General features: G+C 35.6%; 2 protein-coding genes and 2 long non-coding RNA genes across 15 annotated transcripts in view; 2 read left to right on the top strand and 2 right to left on the bottom strand.

Annotated features, from left to right (window-relative positions):
- The window catches only part of LOC147761828 (uncharacterized), a 127,343-nt gene that overhangs the window by 3,774 nt on the left and 103,027 nt on the right, over positions 1 to 20,542 (bottom strand). The gene's annotated exons all lie outside the window — the stretch shown is intronic.
- Positions 1,552 to 2,404, top strand: LOC147761833 (uncharacterized). Its single transcript, XR_015334732.1, has 3 exons — positions 1,552 to 1,902; positions 2,157 to 2,216; positions 2,338 to 2,404. It is a non-coding gene; the product is annotated as an uncharacterized LOC147761833 (long non-coding RNA).
- On the bottom strand, positions 3,843 to 15,130 carry LOC106162313 (HEAT repeat-containing protein 3-like). Of its 12 annotated transcripts, none has more exons than XR_015334657.1 (6): positions 14,376 to 15,130; positions 9,733 to 9,848; positions 8,619 to 8,685; positions 5,613 to 5,714; positions 4,764 to 4,954; positions 3,843 to 4,525 (listed from the first exon to the last, which is right to left on the bottom strand). XR_015334657.1 is itself a non-coding variant. In XM_087013729.1 (4 exons), the coding sequence occupies exons 1-3, from the start codon at positions 14,465 to 14,467 to the stop codon at positions 4,834 to 4,836; spliced, it is 249 nt and encodes an 82-aa protein (XP_086869855.1). In that variant the 5' UTR covers positions 14,468 to 15,130; the 3' UTR covers positions 3,843 to 4,525; positions 4,826 to 4,833. The 12 variants fall into 12 exon arrangements, 1 of the variants encoding a protein (XP_086869855.1); XR_015334665.1 differs by having other exon boundaries at positions 4,826 to 4,954; XR_015334660.1 differs by lacking the exon at positions 14,376 to 15,130 and adding an exon at positions 10,075 to 12,715.
- On the top strand, positions 6,858 to 8,881 carry LOC147761832 (uncharacterized). The gene has a single exon (XM_087013684.1). It carries the CDS (start codon positions 6,858 to 6,860, stop codon positions 8,487 to 8,489), a length of 1,632 nt encoding a protein of 543 aa, XP_086869810.1. The 3' UTR covers positions 8,490 to 8,881.

The raw sequence follows: 20,542 nt of genomic DNA, 5'->3' as shown, positions 1-20,542 counted from the left end.
TTATTTATTTATTTATTTATTTATTTATTTATTTATTTATTTATTTATTTATTCATCATTCATTCAGCCTTACCACCCTGGGTCTGGCTGGACATGGGAGCCTGAACCCTTTAGGAACAGGTGCCTCCAGGTGACCACCAAGGACAGCATGGAAGTGACCTGTACTTGGGGAGAACTGGACATGGAAATAAAAGGTGCTTGATCTTATTATTCTATTTGATATAACCAATGGAAATAAAAGGTGAATTAAACTTTTATTTGTCATGTATAATCTATGGAAAAAAGATTATTTGATCTTATAATCCTATGAAATATTAACTATGGAATGAAATGATGAAATGGTCCTTTAATTCTGTCAAATACATTTTAGACTATATTTTAATCTATATCATAATTTGTGAATGACAAAAAATGTGACATCTTATTCCAGAGTTGAACTACATGTACAAGCCTGAAGTCCACACCAGGTGTAAGTGAATTGTATTATATTATTGTATTGCTCTATTCTAGACAATAATTCAGCAGATTTAACAATCAACTTTTTTTAATCTACATTTGTACTAGCAAGGAATCATGAAAAGAATTATTTATGACAACAACATCCTGACTCTCAGGGTGCAAGTCTGAAGTATCAGGGCCTGTTCACAATAAATTTGAAGACCTAGCTAATATGCACTGACTCCATGGAAACTCTCGCAGAATACAATCAAATCAACACATTCTGTTCTTTCAGGTGATACCAAAGAACAGAACAATGTAGCAATTGTTAAGACCCTAAGTATTGAGGAGCTAGGTAAGGCTGGAATGATAATCTCAGTAAAATAATTATGAATTTTGATATATTTATGAAACATACATGCACCCACACATACACTAACAAACCCACATACACACACCTTCATTACACACTGCAAGCATGTTACTCAAGCAAAACCTGGTCTTTAGCATACTAAAGAAGATTATTTATTTAATTTTAAGTAATTAAATCTTTGAATGTGTCTTTAACAAATTGTAATACTCAGTCCTATTTGAACATGCACAGATATAGAATGTTAAGTTTTGATTGATAATTTTTTTTCTTAAGCCCATATCAAAGATACAAAGAGCGCATTCTCAACGAATTAAGCCAGGCTTTACAAAGCCGGTGACCTAAAAATGGCGGACGTACATGAAAGAAAAAACGCCTAATCTTTTAATAGTCTCTCCGCCTCTCACACGCCTCCCCACACGTCGTCCCTGTGGGGTACAGTAATTAAATCTCGGCTCTGAAAATTAATATTTCCGTGAATATCTCTGGTGATATTATCTCCGTAGATAGTCAATTCATTGCTGCTCTACGGGCCAAATTATTCCTTTTTCGTCTCTGTTTTCAAAGATAATAGAACAGAATAGCTTTTTTCCTTCGATCGCCTTCAGCCGCCATGCTTTCTTCACCACGAGTTTAACTGATGAGCACGCGCACTTAATATTTCTCAGGTAGCTTCCGCAAGGCGAACGGAGACGCGATTTAATTACTGTACCCTGCAGGGACGACGTGTGGGGAGGCGGAGAGACTATTAAAAGATTAGGCGGTTTTTCTTTCATGTACGTCCGCCATTTTTAGGTCACCGGCTTTGTAAAGCCTGGCTTAATTCGTTGAGAATGCGCTCAAAGAGTGTGTCGTATGCTGAGGACATCAAAGAAAAAGGTAGTACAGTAAGGGCAATTTAAGATGAATTCATTTAACGCACTTGAATCTGACAAACACTTAATTCTAAATCTTTGAATTTGTCTTTGACTATGTAAAATAATGTATTGAATCCTTGCTGTGCACAGGTGTGGAATGTTAACTTTGTGTTCCATTTTTTTCTTCAGTTGATATTAAAGACACAACAACTGTGATGGAGGCAGTGAAGGAGAGAGGTAAGACAGCAGGGTCAATAGAATAAGTAGCTATTTATTACACTGATGATATGTGATTGTACATGAACACACATACACACAAACACACACACACACACAGGTACTGTACTTGTACAAATGTTGCACATGCAAAGTCTGGCCTTTGACAGACTTTAGAAGATACTTCATCTACTTAAAAATTAATGCTTTTGCTGTGTAAAGATTGAACACACATAATGTTGTCTTTAAAATTCAATTCAGTTCTGTTCTTTCAGATGATACCAAAGTCAAGAAGAATGTAACAGTTGTTAAGGCCCTAAGTATTGAGGAGATAGGTAAGACAGGAATCTCAGTAAAATAGTTTTGATTTTTAATTTACTTGTAATGCTGAATCCTATTTGAACATGCACAGATATAGAATGTTAAAATTTTATTTGATATCATTTTTTTCTTCAGCTGATATCAAAGACACAAAGAGTGTGTCAGATGCTGAGGGCATCAAAGAAAAAGGTAAGACAGTAAGGGCAATTTAACAGGAATTAATTTAAGACACTTAAAAAATGTTAACACACACATATGGACTTTAGGGTGGAGACTCTTACGCACAAACACTGAGTTCAAATTCACTGTTCAGTAATACCTAAATCTTTCAATGTATCTTTGACTATGTTCAGTAATGTATTGAATCTTTGTTGTGCACACATGTATGGGATGTTTAATTTGTTTTTTTGTCTTTCTTCAGTCAGTATCAATGACACAACAACCATGACAGAGGACATGAAAGAGAGAGGTAAGATAGCAGGATCAATAGAATAGGGATTTATTTATTACACTGACGGAATGTGATTGTGCATGTACACACACACACACACTTACACTGTCTATTGGTGTGTAAACACATTATGGGCCTTATTCAAGTTTTACTTGTCCAATTTGTTTATTCTAAATAATTGTAAAAGATTTTCAGTACAGTTGCTTGCATGAAATAATATGGTGCACTGACTACTTATTGAAGGTTATATATTATTGCATATTAGTAAGGTAATATTGTGTCATATATTTCAGTTTCCAAGGACAGACGCCCATCTAGGTGGAGAAGATTTTTAAGTCTTTTTACATCTTGCTTCAGACGAAGATCAAGAACATAAATGGTTATTATTATTATTGTTGCTGTTATTTTTGTTGTTGTTATTAAATAAATTTAATCACTCTCGATATTAAGAAATTTGACAACATTTTAAAAAAGAACAGATTCATTATACAGTCAAAAGGAAGTTCTTTTGTTTGTTTCCTTGTTTGATGGCATAATAACTAAGTGAACTTTCAGTTTTTACGAGGTACACTGTGTCAAACAGCTGGTAAAACCTGTACAGTAATTATATGATAGCAGTCGGGAGCTGCTGGTTGTAGAGTTACTGAGCAACATCTTTTTATAGCTAATAACTAAATTATATTTTAATATGTTCAATTTTTTATTTTTCAGGAATTTCAGTGCAGAACTCCAATTGCCTCTGTAGCAGTCAGTTAAAAAGCTTCAAAAGACATCCTCTTAATTTTACAATAAAATATTAATTTTTTGTAATCAAATGGGCTTTGTTTTTCTTTCTCTTCTTAATTGAGGGTAGCATTGGGGAGGGGTCATCACAGTTCATGTAAAATAAAATCATTAATTCAAAAACCACAGTAAACAAAACTTTATGCATATCTCACTGACAATGTGAGTTGAAAATCATGAAAATCATGAATAATACTTGGTTTTACAAAGGGCAAAGAATAAAAAGACATATTTACAAGTCATAGGAATGAGGGACGTGCTTCAAGGACCACCCTTTAAAGTAGACATTTCACGCATCTCAGGGAAATAAAAAGTGGCTTTCATGGGTAACAAATATACCCAATGACTCTTTTAATAAAAATATAGCGCTTTTTGTTTTAAGGCATTTGAAACATGAGGCAAGAAGGCAGCACTCGACTTTTATCTACAATAAATGAAATACACCAACATTTGATATATGATTCAAGTTCATCTCCAATTGTGAAAATTAAATTCTTTTTTAAAAATTTTTTTATAAACTTAAGAAATACACTATACATTGCACAAACATTTAACTAAACTTAAATACATACATAAACAGTCATATTCACATACCCTGCTACACAGCTGAATTACTGATAACTAAACTTTCGTTTTTATATTCATGTATGTTCATGTTTAATTACAACAGATGAACTAAGGTTATAATAAAATGCAAATAATTAGTACCAAATACACAAAGGATCTCATCCATTTGACATGTGTTTTCTTTATAATATATATTGCATAACATTAAATATGACATAAAATTATATATCATGAAAGACATAATGGAGAAAATTATGTGGATCCCACCCATCCAGCAATTACTTTTTTTCCAATTTACCCAGGAATATTACTAGTAGACTTCAGACTTTTAAATGCAGTTAATGATTTTTTAAGTGAGATTTCTCTGATCCCAATTACTGCCGAGTTTTAAGTAACTTTGAGAATGAAAACATGTCTTTGTTCTACTGGTCAAGATTTGCATTAGATGAAGTACATCAGATTTGTCCTTGCTGTCATACTGATAAAAAGGTGGTCTCCTAGGTTTTTCTTCTGTTCATGAATCTGGAAAGATGTTACAATATTCCTTCAGAAGATATCCATCGTTTTAATTCATCAATATGTTTCTTAATAAACTAATAAATAAATAAATAAATAAACCCAACTGCAGGAATCATTTGTAAATAAGTAAGAAAACATGCATCTTTTTTCATATTGCCCAATGCAAATCCTGATATATGTCTTTAAATGTTCTGATAAATAAATAAATAAATAAATAAATAAATAAATAAATAAATCTTACAGGGAGTAGTTTTACTTTAGCTGTCAGCTATGGTACCATATGGTTTGGAGTTTGTTTGTTACCCTGATCTTCATGACAACAGGTCCAGATGATCGTCTGCAAACACATCAAAGATGGCGTCCAGACCCTCAGCAACCATCCACAATTTCTGGTCCTTGGTCACTACTTCCACAAGAAATGAGCTTAAAATTCTGAAGGGAAAAACAACTCAACGTCAAAACTGGCAAAAAAAGAGACACCAACCAGCAACCAAATTTCAACAATATTAGTAAAAGAATTTTAAAATTTCTAAAAGCAATCAAAGTGTTCTCTTTAACAACAGGAAAAAGAAATGTTTTTTACTCTTCACAAGCTCTGTTGGTTTTCTGATCATCAGTACACACTTTCATGTCAGAAAGCTTTCAATATCTTAAATTGTTATCAATTAACTGGACACAACAGTTCATTTAACACTGGTACTATTTGCTATGAGTAAACCATGAAAAAAAAATGTAAAATTCTTTGAAAACACAGACTTTCAAGTCTATAAAAGAAGTAAAATATTTTTTATTGATCCAAATATTTTTGTTTGGTTTGGTTTTTTGACCAGCCATCAATAACTCTGTGTCGACACCTCTTTCATTATTTTAATCTATTTGATGAACATAACCATGGACACAACCACAAATGAACACCGGCAGTATTCCTATGAGTAAAGCAAAATTACATAAAACTCAAATAGGTCATAATATATAATATCAACTAATGTAATGAAAGAAAGAGTATTCCAACTTTAAGACACAGCAAATTCAATGACTACATCATTAAGAAAACTAAATAACATGATATACATGTACATATCTGGGGTACCTTGTAGGTGTGTTTCCATCTCTGTCTTAATGGTGTGGTGGCTCACTGATATTACAGCTACTATCGACGAAAAGTGTTTTCCTGGCCTATTGGCACACTTCCCTGAAAGACAAAACTTAGCATGATCATAAGCTGAGAGAGATAACTTATGTTTGAAACAGAAAAGCTGGTAAAAATGCAGTCACAAAAAGTAAAAAAATTGCACATACATACATTAAAAAAGTCCATTCTTGCTCCTTTTTGAAAGTAACATGCCTTGATGGAGTTAATGAATAAAGTTTTAATACCTATAACTGAACTAAATTTTTATATAAATATCTTAACCTGAACAGGCCCAGTAGCCAGGGGGTGTGTGGGGTCCCTTTTTTTCTGGGAAAATGTTCCCTCTGAGCAAAATTTAATCTAAGAACACAAAGATTGGATGGTAAAAGGTCCATTTTTTTTTTCAGAAAAAGAACCCCCCTTTTGAAACTGCTGGCTGCTGAAGGGTTTCACAAATTGAATTAATTGAATGACTTATCACATCATGTACAAAACCAGCCTGACATGTGTGACAAATACAAACTAACTGATAAAATCACTTCTTGTCTTTTAACTAGCTAGATGTGAGCTTGATGGAATGTCATGTTACATGTTTACCAATGCTTAGTGAAGTAATAACAGATAATTATATGCAGTGGGTTGTGCAGATAACATCTTTAAATTACGGCATCTGAAGTATTGGAGAGAAATCACTTCAACCAATCAGATATATCCTCTGTAACTAGCAATTAACATCGTCCAATAGAATGACTGCATTCAAGATTTTAAACAGGGGGTTCCTACTAAAAACTTTATGCATTGCTCAGTACAAAAACTAGGTGCATTGGTAATGTTAACAACAAGTTCTGACAGAATCCAAATGGATAATCTTACGGTGCTCTGAGAGTTGAATTGTGAACACAATTACAGTATTGGAAAGGACATATCAAGCCTTGATAAGTCTTAGCACCTTACCCAAGTGACTGACTGGCTTAAAGCAAAATGTAAGACAGTAGTGTAACAACGACTGACAGGACTTTTTTCTGGAAAAGGAATGAAAACCAAACAAAAGGGGAAATTATGTGAAAAGTAGCCTTGGAATTGGGACTCAATGTAACTCATGAAATTCAAGAAAATAATTATACTGGAGAGAAACTTAACAAGTATAGATTCTGTAACAAGACTTTTATACCACCAATTAAGTTCTTACAGCATTCAGTAAAAATGTGCACAGGAGAGAGACCTTACAAGTGTAGATTCTGTGACAAGACTTTTACTCAAAAAGGCCATTGCACTGTGCATGAAAGAATTCACACTGGAGACAAACCTTACAAGTGTGGATTCTGTGACAAAACTTTTACGGAGAAAACTTTTTGCAAACGTCATGAGAGAATTCACACAGGAGAAAGACCTTTTAAGTGTAGATTCTGTGACAAAACTTTTAAAGACAAAAAGTCTTGCAAATATCATGAGAGAATTCACACAGGAGAGAAACCTTACAAGTGCAGATTCTGTGATAAAACTTTCAGAGACAAAACTAATTGCAAATATCATGAGAGAATTCACACAGGAGAGAGACCTTACAAGTGTAGATTCTGTGACAAGACTTTTACTCAAAAAGGTCATTGCACTGTGCATGAAAGAATTCATACTGGAGAGAAACCTCACAAGTGTAGATTCTGTGACAAAACTTTTACAGAGAAAACTTTTTGCATACGTCATGAGAGAATTCACACAGGAGAGAGACCTTTTAAGTGTAGATTCTGTGACAAAACTTTCACTCAAAAAAGCAATTGCGCTGAACACGAAAGAATTCATACCGGGGACAAACCTTACAAGTGTAGATTCTGTGACAAAACTTTTACAGAGAAAACTTTTTGCATACGTCATGAGAGAATTCACACAGGAGAGAGACCTTTTAAGTGTAGATTCTGTGACAAAACTTTTACTCAAAAAAGCAATTGCGCTGAACACGAAAGAATTCATACCGGGGACAAACCTTACAAGTGTAGATTCTGTGACAAAACTTTTACAGAGAAAACTTTTTGCATACGTCATGAGAGAATTCACACAGGAGAGAGACCTTTTAAGTGTATATTCTGTGACAAAACTTTTACTCAAAAAAGCCACTGCATTGTGCATGAAAGAATTCATACCGGAGACAAACCTTACAAATGTAGATTCTGTGACAAAACTTTTAATGATAAAACTAAATGCACTTATCATGAAAAAATTCACATTGGAGACAGACCTTTGAAGCATAGACTTTCTACGAAGACTTTCACTACAAAAGGGAATTGCACTTACCATGAAACAATTATCACTGGAGACAAAAGTTTTACACAAGGTTTCTGCACTGTCCATGAAACCATTCATACTGGAGAAAAGCATGATACATGCAAGAACTGTGACAAAGAGATCATAACAAAATTGGCCTGCACTAGCCCTAAAAGAATGCACACTTGTGAGAAACCAGACAAATGTGGAGTAGAATTCAGTCAAGGGAATAATTGCAGAACACAAGAAACAACATACAACAAAAGAAAACATGAATCAGATAATATACATGGAACTTTTGGCAAGGAAAGTGGACATAACAGTTTTCTAGATTCAGAGGGGGAGAGGGATGATATAAAGAATGTGGAAAATAAACTGACAAACAATAATGCTGTAACCCATCATATATATGAGGAAGACAGAACAGAATACAATCATAAAGACGATGACACTTTTACCACGGAGAATATCACCATCATTACTGACAATGATGTCTATGAAATACTTACTGGCATAAAAAGGACCACACCAGGTCTCATCATAACAATTATGAAAAATCCTTTCTACGCCTTTCAATGATGTGATCAGATGACAAAAACAACCTTATAAATTTGCTATTTTTGGACAACTAAAGAACAATCAAATGTAACTGCTTCAATTTTTATTTGTTTAGTGTTTATCAATAATCATTCAGAATATATTTTATACCTTGTAGGTTCAGTATTCATCGGACCATTTTCTTCCATGATCAGACACATTGTCTATGATAGATCATCTATAATAAAAGAATCGTACTTTGTCAAATACATGATATTACACTAGAAAATCCCTCTCTATCTTTATTGTTGAAAATAGAAAGGGAAATAAACAAGTGTTTCATTTTCATAATTTAGATTATTTCATTTTTTAATGTATCAAATTTATATATATATCCAATGACTTAGCGGCAGAATAAAGAGTAAAAAAAGAAACTTCGTTTTGTTCAATTAAGAAAAGATCAAACTCCAAATGAATACTTGATTAAACCACGACTTATATTACAGACTTTAAAGTAACAGATTCAATGGCAGCTTGACAAATGAGATGTTGAAAGAGTATAAAATCTCAAAAAATAGAAAGAAAGAAAAATGAAAAAAAAAAGAAAAACACCTATAAATGTAATACTATATTATTTGTCTAAAAGAATTCAATGTTTTATCACTGTTCTCTGTCAGCACCATTTCAATATTTTAAGTTATCAACTGAACACTACAGTCCACCTAACACTGACAACATTCTGTATCAGTTAACCTTAAGGAATACTGAGCTGTAGTCAACAAATGAAATTCTAGCATAATAATAATAATAAATCCACATACCATTTTACTGTAACAAATCGAAATGTCAAAATATGGAAAATTGGGGCCGTAGCGATAGTCCGAAGGTTCATTGGTCCGAATGTTCACTATAGAACCTTCGGACCAATGAACCCTTGATTAAAAAATCGATAGAAATGTTACCACTTTTCGGACCAATGAACCTTCGGACCAATGAACCTTCGGACTATCGAGACGCCCCCGGAAAATTTGGTGAAAAAAAAGAGGCTAACCCATTCCTGTCTTCTAACTGATTTTTATCTGCTATCTGCACAAATCTCAAAAACTTGCTTTTCTAGCTACAGAAATCTGTTGACAGAAAATTTATGTCTGATCACGGGTAATTACTGATACCATATATAAACTTAGTATTAATACAAAATCTATGAAAAATGCAAATATAACCCACTGACAGTGGCCCCTGTATTGTGGTCAACTGATGACCCCATCACTAATGGTCAGTTTACCTGAGTGTCCATAGTGCTGTCTTCCTGACTTGTTAACAACCGACCATTAAGTGAAGGCCTTGGGTTGCCGGACCAGGGTGGAAATAGTGCTGCGATCACTCTGTCTTCATGTAGAACTTGGACAAAAATATTATAAATATTACGTAGTTGATTGTGAAAGAGTTGACCCCCCCCCCCCCCATTTCCCCCTCTTACGCCTAATTAAAGTTTGAAAATGCATAATACTGATTCTTAAATAAATTGACTGGTTAGTGCTGAGGGAACGCATTCGGCCCCTGGTTGTGAAAGGGTTAAATGCCCCCCCCCCCTCTCCTCCCGCCTCGCCCTATTCCGGCTGCTTACCCTGAGCTACAGAGATAACTTGAAACAAACCTCTACACTATGGCATACCCTTGTCGTTACCAGTTACTTGAAACGGCAAGGGTTAATTGCTATTAAGATCTGAAGTTCAGGGTGCGGCTCCTACACCTGCGTGTCAAAACTATCGTTGGCTGGTTCGTCTTCTGCCGGGAGTTGAAACAGTTAACGTTGTCAACAAATTTTTAGGGAGACACTGATGGCATGGAGATGTATCATATTGTCTGAAAGTGCTACACGGTGGAACTGGAAAAGTGGGATATTTTTACACTTGTCTAAAAGATTGTAAAAGCTTCTGATTATAGCAGCTCCACGCTTTTTTTATATTTTGCTGTTGAAATGATACTTCTCTCACCCGTCCGACTCTCCCTAAAATGTTCCACTCCGGAAAAAATCAATAATGCTATGGGAGAATTGTACAGGCAATTGACCTACATTCTTCACTGCAGTTATTGGCGCTAGTTTAACAATGTTATGACTTGGACGTGAGAACGTGATTCACGCCTGTGATATGAAGGTTTATAATTTATATAAATAAATTCATAAACAGGGCGTGTCGATCAAATAATTAGAAAGTTGTGGGGGTAAAGGGACATTGTTATTTACAAAAGTAATAAAAACTGTACATGACTCAAAAACAGAAAAAAAGCATTTTTTTCTCTTATATGCAAATTAGATTGCCTGCAGTAATATAAGGTTGTCCGGAAGTGATGTCCACATCAGAGATTTCAAATAGCGGTGATCTTGATCACCTAAGCTGTCCTAATTTTTATTATTTGATGAAAATAATACATATTTGAAGCTAGCAAATGTACGTAATTTACCCAAAGAAATAAAACAATTTTCTTTTCATTATAAATCTTTGCTCGACCCGCCCTTCGGAAGAATTTTGTAACAGCTAGAAGGCTGAGACCTTCCTCCCCTCGAGAGGTACTATATGGTCACTTTTATTAACATGTTCCAACGAATAGGAAAAGTTGGTGTTTTTTAAGACAAAAATAACTCCAATGCTCTTTTTTTCATTTTGTCCGTGGCTCTGCTAATTTAGAGAGAGAGAGAGAATTTGTCTAACGCTAGGATGTGGTTTTTCAATAACTTTCATGTCCATATTGAATGTCCAATTCGGCAATATGATTTAGATAACAACATTATACAAATAATAAAGAAATTGAATTTTTTTAAAATCAAATTTAAGGAAGATTGCATTTTATATTTCCACACAATCCAAATACAATAATTTACCAGTCGATTTTATTATTTTCTTTATTTTTTTTCAACTGAAAGCGTACTCATTTTTCCTGTTTCTCTTGACCATCAAACAAAATTTTACGTAAATGATGAACCCATAGAAGAAGTAAAACAATACCCATATTTGGGAATAGTTTTCTCCAATACTGGCTCATTAAAGGAAGCAATTGAAAATTTAAAGAAAAAGGCCCTAAAAGCCCTGTTTTCCCTTAAAGGAGCACTTGCCTCTCAAAACATCTCCAAACCTCTTTTGTGCATGAACTTATTTGACAAACTCATCAAACCAATTTTGCTTTATGGTAGTGAGGTCTGGTCACAGGAGATACTAAAACAGAAAAACATGTCTCTGAAAAAGATTAATAAAATGCCATTCGAACAGGTACACTTGAAATTTTGCAAATGGATTTTAGGTCTAAGAAAGCAGGCTAGCAATACCATGTCTAGAGCCGAACTCGGCAGGTACCCTATTTTTTCAACTATAGCTAAACTTGTCCAAAGATATAGTCTTAGACTGGAACAACTACCAGAAAATAGAATTGTAAAACAGGTGTACAATCATGAGCAAGACACAAAGGGAAACACATGGACAGAATCCATCCAATCTTTTCACAATTGTTGGGGTTTCTCAGAAGATAACAACCCACCAAAGAAATTACATCAAATAGAAAACCTAGTAGAAAAATTGAACATAAAAATCGAAAAACTTTTTGGCAGGAATTAAATAGTTCGACCTCAAACAAATTAAGGACATACAAAACAATTAAAAAATCTTATGAATGTGAAAATTACATCAAAATGAGTGTCTCCCCCTTAGATATCAAAACACTAGCAAAAATTAGACTAAGTGACCACGACCTAACAATAGAAAGGGGCCGATACACAAACCCTAAAACTCCACTTGATGAGAGAAAATGTAAAGCTTGCAACTGTGTAGAGGATGAAAAACATTTCCTCACAGAATGCACAAGATACACTGTTGAGAGGCAACGAATGCATGATGAACTACTGAAAATCAGTGTAGTGGGTCTAGATGACAGTGATCAGATATTGTCAATTCTCCTTAATCCACCCTGTCATAAAAGTCTCAAAGTAATAGCAGAATTTGTAAAGACTGCTGTTAAAATACATAGTTCACCTGAAATCTAGTATATCACAGCCACTTATTGTCAATAATGCTGTGAATAGCTTAATTAATTAATATTATAGCATAATTTGCATTAACACATGTATGATTTAACATACTACATATGTAAACATATATAATTGTATATCCATATATATATTGTGTAAATATTGTAGTCTAGAGAGCCTGCAAATGTATTCACATCATTTAGTGCTCAATAAACTTGTTATTATTATTATTATTAAAAATAAAATATGTGACAGACATCTTAATGTTTTTTTTTTTTTTTTTTTACTTAACAGTTACATGTATCTAGTGTCGTGAAAATTAACCTCCCATTATTACATGGAATAGATAAGCGTGTCAATCCTGGTGCAACACAAATAAAAAGCGAACGCGGTAAAAATTCACTCATGGTTGTCGTGAGGCACCTGTTACCACCGGCCTTGTTCAAAATACAGTAGAATCTTCGTCGACAAAGAGAGAAGACACTCATCATGTCATCTTAAAGCAAAGCTGTTTGATAGTTGACGTGGTTATAAAACATTGAATGTTAAACAGTACAGGAAGACAATTTTATTCCAATATGTGGGGATAGTGACTGTAAAACGTCTTGGATTTGTTTCGTTTAGCTTGTTGAAATGTTTAATTCATATTACTACAGTATCTTATTCTTTGTAGGGGGGGGGGGGGTGGAGAGAATTGTTGCCAATCATGAAAATATGTGGATTATATTTAGTGCTTCGTTTTGGCGTAGGACACTAATAGAAAAACGCATCGTGTCTTGCGCGTTGGTAAGCACACCTTGCAAGGAATACTACATCTTAGATACTTATGAACAATTTAATTCTACATTTGTACAGAAGGATCTTGAACTCAGAACCGAAGACGAGGAAGAAAAAGCACCAATAGAGGTGCTATAAAATTCCTTTATCGGCATTTTTAGAAAAATAAAATGTTAAAATTTGTTTGTTTTGGCCTACAATCAACAGCGGTTAACGGCTTGTCACACCTAACACATTACCATCAATTTTGTGGAAGACGTGGCAATCATGTTGATACAGAACATAAGCCAGAATATCACCCTGTATAATAATGATTATTTCTTATTTATTCGTAATTTATATCGTTCAGTCTGATGAAGGCCTTCGACCAGGTTGGCCGTAAGCTAACGGTGCGGGAATTTTCAGACTGGTGTTTGAGAACTTTCATGTATATATCGTTCAGGTTTAAAGACGGCTAGAAGCATCCAAAGCGACGTTATGAAATCAGTGCATGATATGTCCCAAGTAATCGACTCTCTACTTTCGAATTTAAATGTGGAGAAAATTTGGGCAAAATCTAGATCTAGACGCAGCATATTTCCATTCGTTGCTGAAATCAGTTAATCAATTTTTGGCACCGCCAGCAATAAAGACCTAAAAAATTTAGCATCTCACGTAGCCCAAATGCAGAAAATCAGCAAAAGCTTATTACTCAACTGTCTTCAACTACATGAATTATGAATTATGAATCGCTATTGTCTCTCTTAGATGATAGGGTAGACAAGGCGATGGATATCTCTGAAGCACTTTATAATGAGACGAGAATAATAGCGACGGAAGTATCACAAAATTTGGCAGCAATTATGTACATTTTACAATAGCATGAACTGTTAACAGCAATTCAGTTATTTTCTCATATGGTTAAGTAACAAACAGCTATTATTCAGATAGCGCAGGGTAGTCCGTTGATTTTAACTCCACAACTTATACAAGAAACTATAACTTTTATTCAGTCAAAACTTAAGGACCAAGCTCCGACTTCAACTTTGATTCACACCACTACAAATTTCTACTATAAGCATCCACATTTCGTCACTGCCTTTCACAATCAGTCACTCTTCATTAGACTAAAATTCCCCATAACGACTTACCCTCATTCGCTCACCGCATACTCAATCACCACATATCCGGTCCCTCTCCAGCGCAAGTGTCTTCATGGTACTTTTATCAACCTACCATCCATTTTTGCCAATTTCCGATGATGAAACTCATTTTTCCATCCTCACGCATACAGACTGGTCTTTATGTCGAGGCACATTCCTCAAATCATGTCCACAATATCCTATTTTAATTCCTGTTAGCATTGAGAGCTGTGTTAGTAGTCTTTTCCTGAACTTACGCCCAAAAATATTAGAACATTGCAATTTTACATTTCAACAGAATGCCGTTTCCTCTTCCGCACACTTCATTACTAAGGACACCATATTATTCACCAACGTGGACGTCATAATGCTACATTTCTCCCATATCAAGACGTCCTATATCTTCAATTGTCATCATTGTGTCGTACACCTACACTGTCACTGCACAATTAATACTAAGATAGCTTATTTTCCGGAACGTTTATATAATTGTCATAATTTTTCTTTTGATGAGACCGTCAAATACCCCTTTAACCTCATTGCTCTACAACACTTGTGTGCGGAAGAGCGCATTAACGATCTCTTGGGAGATACCTTGTTATCTAAGCCTCCTTCCTTAACCATTCCGAAAATCAAGATTCTTCACAATAAAATTGATTCTATCATCGCCTCCGAACGGACTGACCATTTAAATTTCAAACGCATCATATCTGCGGTAAAACGGAAGCAACCAGTCTACCATTCCATAGCAGACATATTTCCCGACAGTCCCCTGACGACCTTACACCCCTTATCTCTTATATCGCTGTTGGTCTATCGGTTTTTAACATTCTCTTAACCGCCTTTTTATCTTATAAATTCGCTAAATTATCTGTTATCATAACTTCCCTTCAGATCATTGTCTCTGTTCGAGGTTTTAATCTAACCTTTGAAACCACCTCATTGCCCTCTATCACCGAATCACTTATTATTTTGCTGCTTTTCATTATAATTGTCATTCTCGTTTTTTGCAAATCCTACGGACATAGACCTGTCCTGGCCTTACAGATTTCGACATTAGATGATGCTGTTGTTTTGCCTGTTATGCACCTTCAGGGTAGTGTAACGGCCTGGAAAGCCCACACACCCACATTATTCGATACTTTTGAGATCCATGGTTGTATTTATCTCATGTTGCACATAAATTGGAACGGTATCTGTCTCTCTAATGACGAAATTGATCATTCAATCACTCTTTGCAATCCGATTTCCTTAAAATACTGCCAAACGTATACATTGAAAAAGATGTTTGCTCAGCCATTCTTTGCACTCTTAATTATTCAGTAGTGTAGTTGGCTTTACAAGCTCGATATCATGCCTGTTGAAGTTTTCGTTTTTTTATACTTCCTCCAAAAAGCCGAACTCTTGCGCCACTGTTCATGCATTGATTTGAGAATTTAAGGACAGAAATCTTGAATGAAACTCACTCCATTGTTATGCTTAAATGTTTTGATATTTTATCTTTAGGGATAGAAATATTTAATCAGCTTCATAGTCATTTCTTAATAATAACTCAAAATATGTCAATTATTTTTAGCGGTGAACTTATTTGTATACTACTTTCATAATAATTTTCGTTATAAGTTAGCATTATGCGGTAAAATTGTAAGGGTTATGGTAATAATATTGTTTACTATCCATTTTATCCTAGTGACCGTATTTTATTCAGCTCTCTATAATTATTCATAGGTACGATGTTACACTCGACGTCCGGTGCGATATCTTATTAATGTTTTGATAGCATCGTCTTAGTCCCTGTAAAAGAGCCATCGCTTTTGATACAGGTTAATCATTTACCTTTACTTTAAATTTGTTACTACACGTTTATTCTTATTTGTATTTTAACTGCTTTATATGTATATTTTCCCTTTTTTCAATTAGCTGTCTATCTAGTTGGCATTCATGATATAATGTACTTTCACAGGTCATATCGATGCAGGTACATGTATATCAGTTCTATGTAATTGTTCAGAAATCATATAGTCGAGAATTGCTTATTCTATTATCGCTCACAGACATCTTCATTATCTGTTGCCACGTAATATCATACATTGAAATCTTCAGACGTATTCCACTTCCTTTTTGCCCAGCACCTAATCATCCCCTCATTCCCTTCATTCCAACACCTCTATAAAGTCGGCCTCCTTCGACGACCACTTCATCCACTCTGCTTTGGACCACCACCAAGACAACATCATGAATGTTCTCGTTATGTCATCAGACAACGTCACTAGACCTTTTGATTCCCTGCGCCAAAGAAAGGACTCCCCGTGGGTTCCTCGAGGTACCATCATTCAAGGGCACCAGGCAACACCAGTGTGCAACACCACTCTGGAAGAGGCGCTGCCAGCCATTAGAGCGATTGCTCCAATACTACTGATTCTATATGGTTGGAGGGGCACCTCGCCCAACCCGACCTCGGAAGTAGGCTATCTCCTTCATCTGCTGTTCAGGACACTAGGGACGATGGCTGCACCAACTACTCGGCAGAAGGCGAGGGTGGTTATTCTACCCTCCGTGCGCCTTAACTCGCCGGATCACGTACGGCAACTTATGAGGGCGGCTTCTTTAATGCGGGCCGTGGTCATTGTACGCCCGCGTTCTTTGGTTCCTTCGTGGTTCCGTTCCAGGGACACAGAGGAAGTAGCCCTCCAGTGTAGGGACGTGTTGGCCGCCGCCCTGCGTTTCCCACCCTCACCACCCCAGGCGCGACTTCCTGCTGCAGCTATGAGACGCATACCCAGGGGAACTCGAGACGACCCTCTCCTTGTCCCGTCTGAAGATGAGATGATTAGCGACGGTGCGTCGTCCCAGAAGCAGTTGGTCCAGACCGAATGGGGGACCTAAGAGGCCGGAGCCTAACGTTCGCCCAGCAGGTCTTTCTAATGATGACTCCGACATGGAAGAAGCATAAGCGGAACTTTAAGATAACAAAAAGAAAAAGAGAGAGAGAAAGGAATGCCTCCAATTCCCCTTTTGGTCAAATAAAGAAAAATTACGTCTGAAGATATTACCTGGTGTTGTGTGTGTGTGTTTTTTTTTTTACATATTTTAGGTTTAGTTATTACTAGTTACTTTTGCAGGAGCAAAATCTTCTAAGGCCCGACGGACATATAACGCAGTTGGTAGCAAAATGAGCCTTTACGTAACATTTAGTAATCAAAACTTCTGTGTAATAGGCCAATACCACACCTGGCTTCCTGTGAATATATTAGTCACGCCGCTGTCATCTCTATCTCAGATTTTCTACAAGAGCAATTCCAAGTGATTATCCTTTAATCTCTCAAAGGTACAGAGAAATCTTAATCTATGTTGAAAGTCGGTGTTCGACGGTGCTACCTTAACTAGAGATGCAAATGTGACCACTGAGCCTTATAAGAACATACATTCGAAGGGCCGTACATACATTATAGTAAGGGCCCAGTATTATGTTTATTAATTATCAAATCCGGGTGAAAATATTGTTTTATAAACGTGCATAATATAGAGTAGAAGTTCAAGGCCAAGTAGCCGGCGTAACTAGAAACTGTTTATATAAGGAGAATTACACTGACACCATCAAGCACCATAGCTAAATTATCCCGTCACCATCAGGCACGGTAAACAGTCACCTCACCCTCAAATTCAGTATAAAGGGGCGTCCTGATTTCAACACAAGAGACGAACGCCCAGGGACGTCAGAGCAGGGAATTAAGGTCAGAGTGACCAGCAACAATGAGAGCACGAGAGGGAGACTGAGGACCGAGGACGGCCGGGTCAATCAGAGTCAAGATCGAGGGAACGACTGGGTCACCGTCTTACCGTAGCGCTGTGCTTTGCCTAAGCTAGATGTCCCTGTATGTATGTAACGGGTTTGAGAAATAAACTGTATTAATAGGGAAACCTATCATATACTGTTGTTTCATTCTTGCGAACCTCGCGCACACGCACACTTTGTAAGTCCCCGTTACATTTATTGATAAGATAAGATATCTAGATAAAATATTCAGGGCACTACAATAATAATAAGATACATTTTAAAGAATGTAAGGTTTCATTCCATTTCGTTCTATGTAGATCAATCCAACTCTGCTGAATGCAATCAGTTTAACAGATTAACACACCTCCTCTTGTTTCAAACTTTCTCGTATAATTACCACCTTTTCTGTATTCTACTAAACGCCAGGCGGGGGCATAACAATTTGAAATATCAATTCCCGAAGAAAAAATATTTGATACGAATGGAATTTCATTTCTTTCATTACATAAAATATGTTATTCAAGTGCTGTATGTGAAAGAATCATGTGATGTATGATATATGTTGAAATCTTGTATATGTCAATATTGACAGCATGAAATGACAGGAGGATATTGGGGAGGTAGAATATAACTGTTATAACTTGTGCATGACACTCCATTGTTATGCTTAACTGGTTGTATGATGCAAAGTGAAAAACATCAGTTTGAATAAAATCCTTCGGCAAAATATTAGCGTATTTTCACGGCGTTTGCGCTGACGTGTTAAATTATTGCACTGATTTTCCTGGGATAAGTGGTATTTTTCTTTAATTAATCAATCCTCCTTTCCTGTCACTGGCCAAAAACTTTGTAAAAATCTGGGATAATTTAATAAACGCCTTCGTTATCATGACCAGGTTCCACGCACGCACACAGACATATATTTGCAAGTTTATCTGTCATTGTGAAGGTGAATGAAGACTACAACATCGCACATTCAGATGCTTTAAAGTTTATAAAGTTTTAGTCTGCTGATTCCAGCAGATGGCGCCATAGTACGGTCAGGTTGGTCACATATACTAAACTCTGTTCAGATAAAAACGTGTATTTGATCATAACCAGTGACGTAAATAATGTTTCATTGTGGGGGGGGGGGATGTTAGGGTATGAGATTACTATTATCAATGGCGTGTTTTGAATTACATCTTATACAAATGCGTCCTATGTATTTTTATTGCAATAAATTGTCAATGAAGGTTCACCTATCAGATAATGATGATAATTAAGTAAACAATGCGCCTAAAATATCCTGCCTTCCCCCCCTCTCCCGCCCTCCCCCCATGAATCATATGTAACCAACACTCCAGAAAGAGATGTCACGTCGTCATCAGTTTTGAGTGACCAGGGAGTGGATGCGAGGCGGTCCAGATACTAAGTATACGAATATATCAGTTTCAACCGATTTAGTAGGATATTAATGTTAGTAAGATATTAACGTTAGTTATTTGATGATAACTTGTTTGTGACTCATTTTTGATGCCTGAATGTTTAAAACTAGTTTTGGAAATACCCTAATATTTTCCCCATTTGCTTCCTCCACATTTTCGCCAGCTCTTCATATCTCATATGCACTTCATGTTAATTGGACTGCGTTAGTAGATATAGTCGTAGGGGTAAAATTAAACATATTGCGTGTGTCATTTTTCTCAATCTTTTTGCGAAGGAGAGAGATAGTATATGTAGGAAAATAGGTAGTTATACAACTTGTTTGCAAAAAACTTTAAGAAAATATATTCCTCTATCCAGTAAAGAGTGAAGTAATTTTTCTTCAATCAACAGCTTAATATTGAAATAGTTTACCTTTACTTCCAATATTTTGATGTCTAACAGAACATTCATCATTACTCACCTGGATAGCCTCATTCCCTGATTTCAATATTAAGCTGTTGATCGAATAAAGTTACTTCATTCTTATAACATAACACAGCTGATGAAATTCTCTAATTTGTCCAGTTAAAATTTATTAAATATTGGCAATATTACATTGAATAATATTGTTTTTGTTTATGTCTCGTGAGCTATATTTTTTAAAATGTGTTCTTTTATCCAATAAAAAATTAATGACAACTAGGGGATATTACATTGAATAATAATCGTATTCACAAGGATAGCTTTATTTCTTGTTCTTTAGTACTTTGAGTTCAGCATACAAAATAATATCACTCTCTTCGAAAACATGGGTTTTAATTTCAATTCAAAGGCATATAGTGCGCGTTACACCTTTACCTAGAAAATAACATCCTGAGAAATTCAACAATTTTCCTTTATCACCAAACCACATATAACACCGTTCACAAAAGTACGATGTATAAAAGTTTTTTTAAAAGTCTAGTTGTTATGTGTCGCCCTCCATTACGTC

Source organism: Lingula anatina, chromosome 5 (genome assembly GCF_051362555.1).
Source record: "Lingula anatina isolate TDL-2025a chromosome 5, LinAna3.0, whole genome shotgun sequence".
Lineage (NCBI taxonomy): Eukaryota > Metazoa > Brachiopoda > Lingulata > Lingulida > Lingulidae > Lingula > Lingula anatina.
Note: the sequence above shows the minus strand (reverse complement) of the source record. Positions and strands in the feature narration are given on the sequence as shown.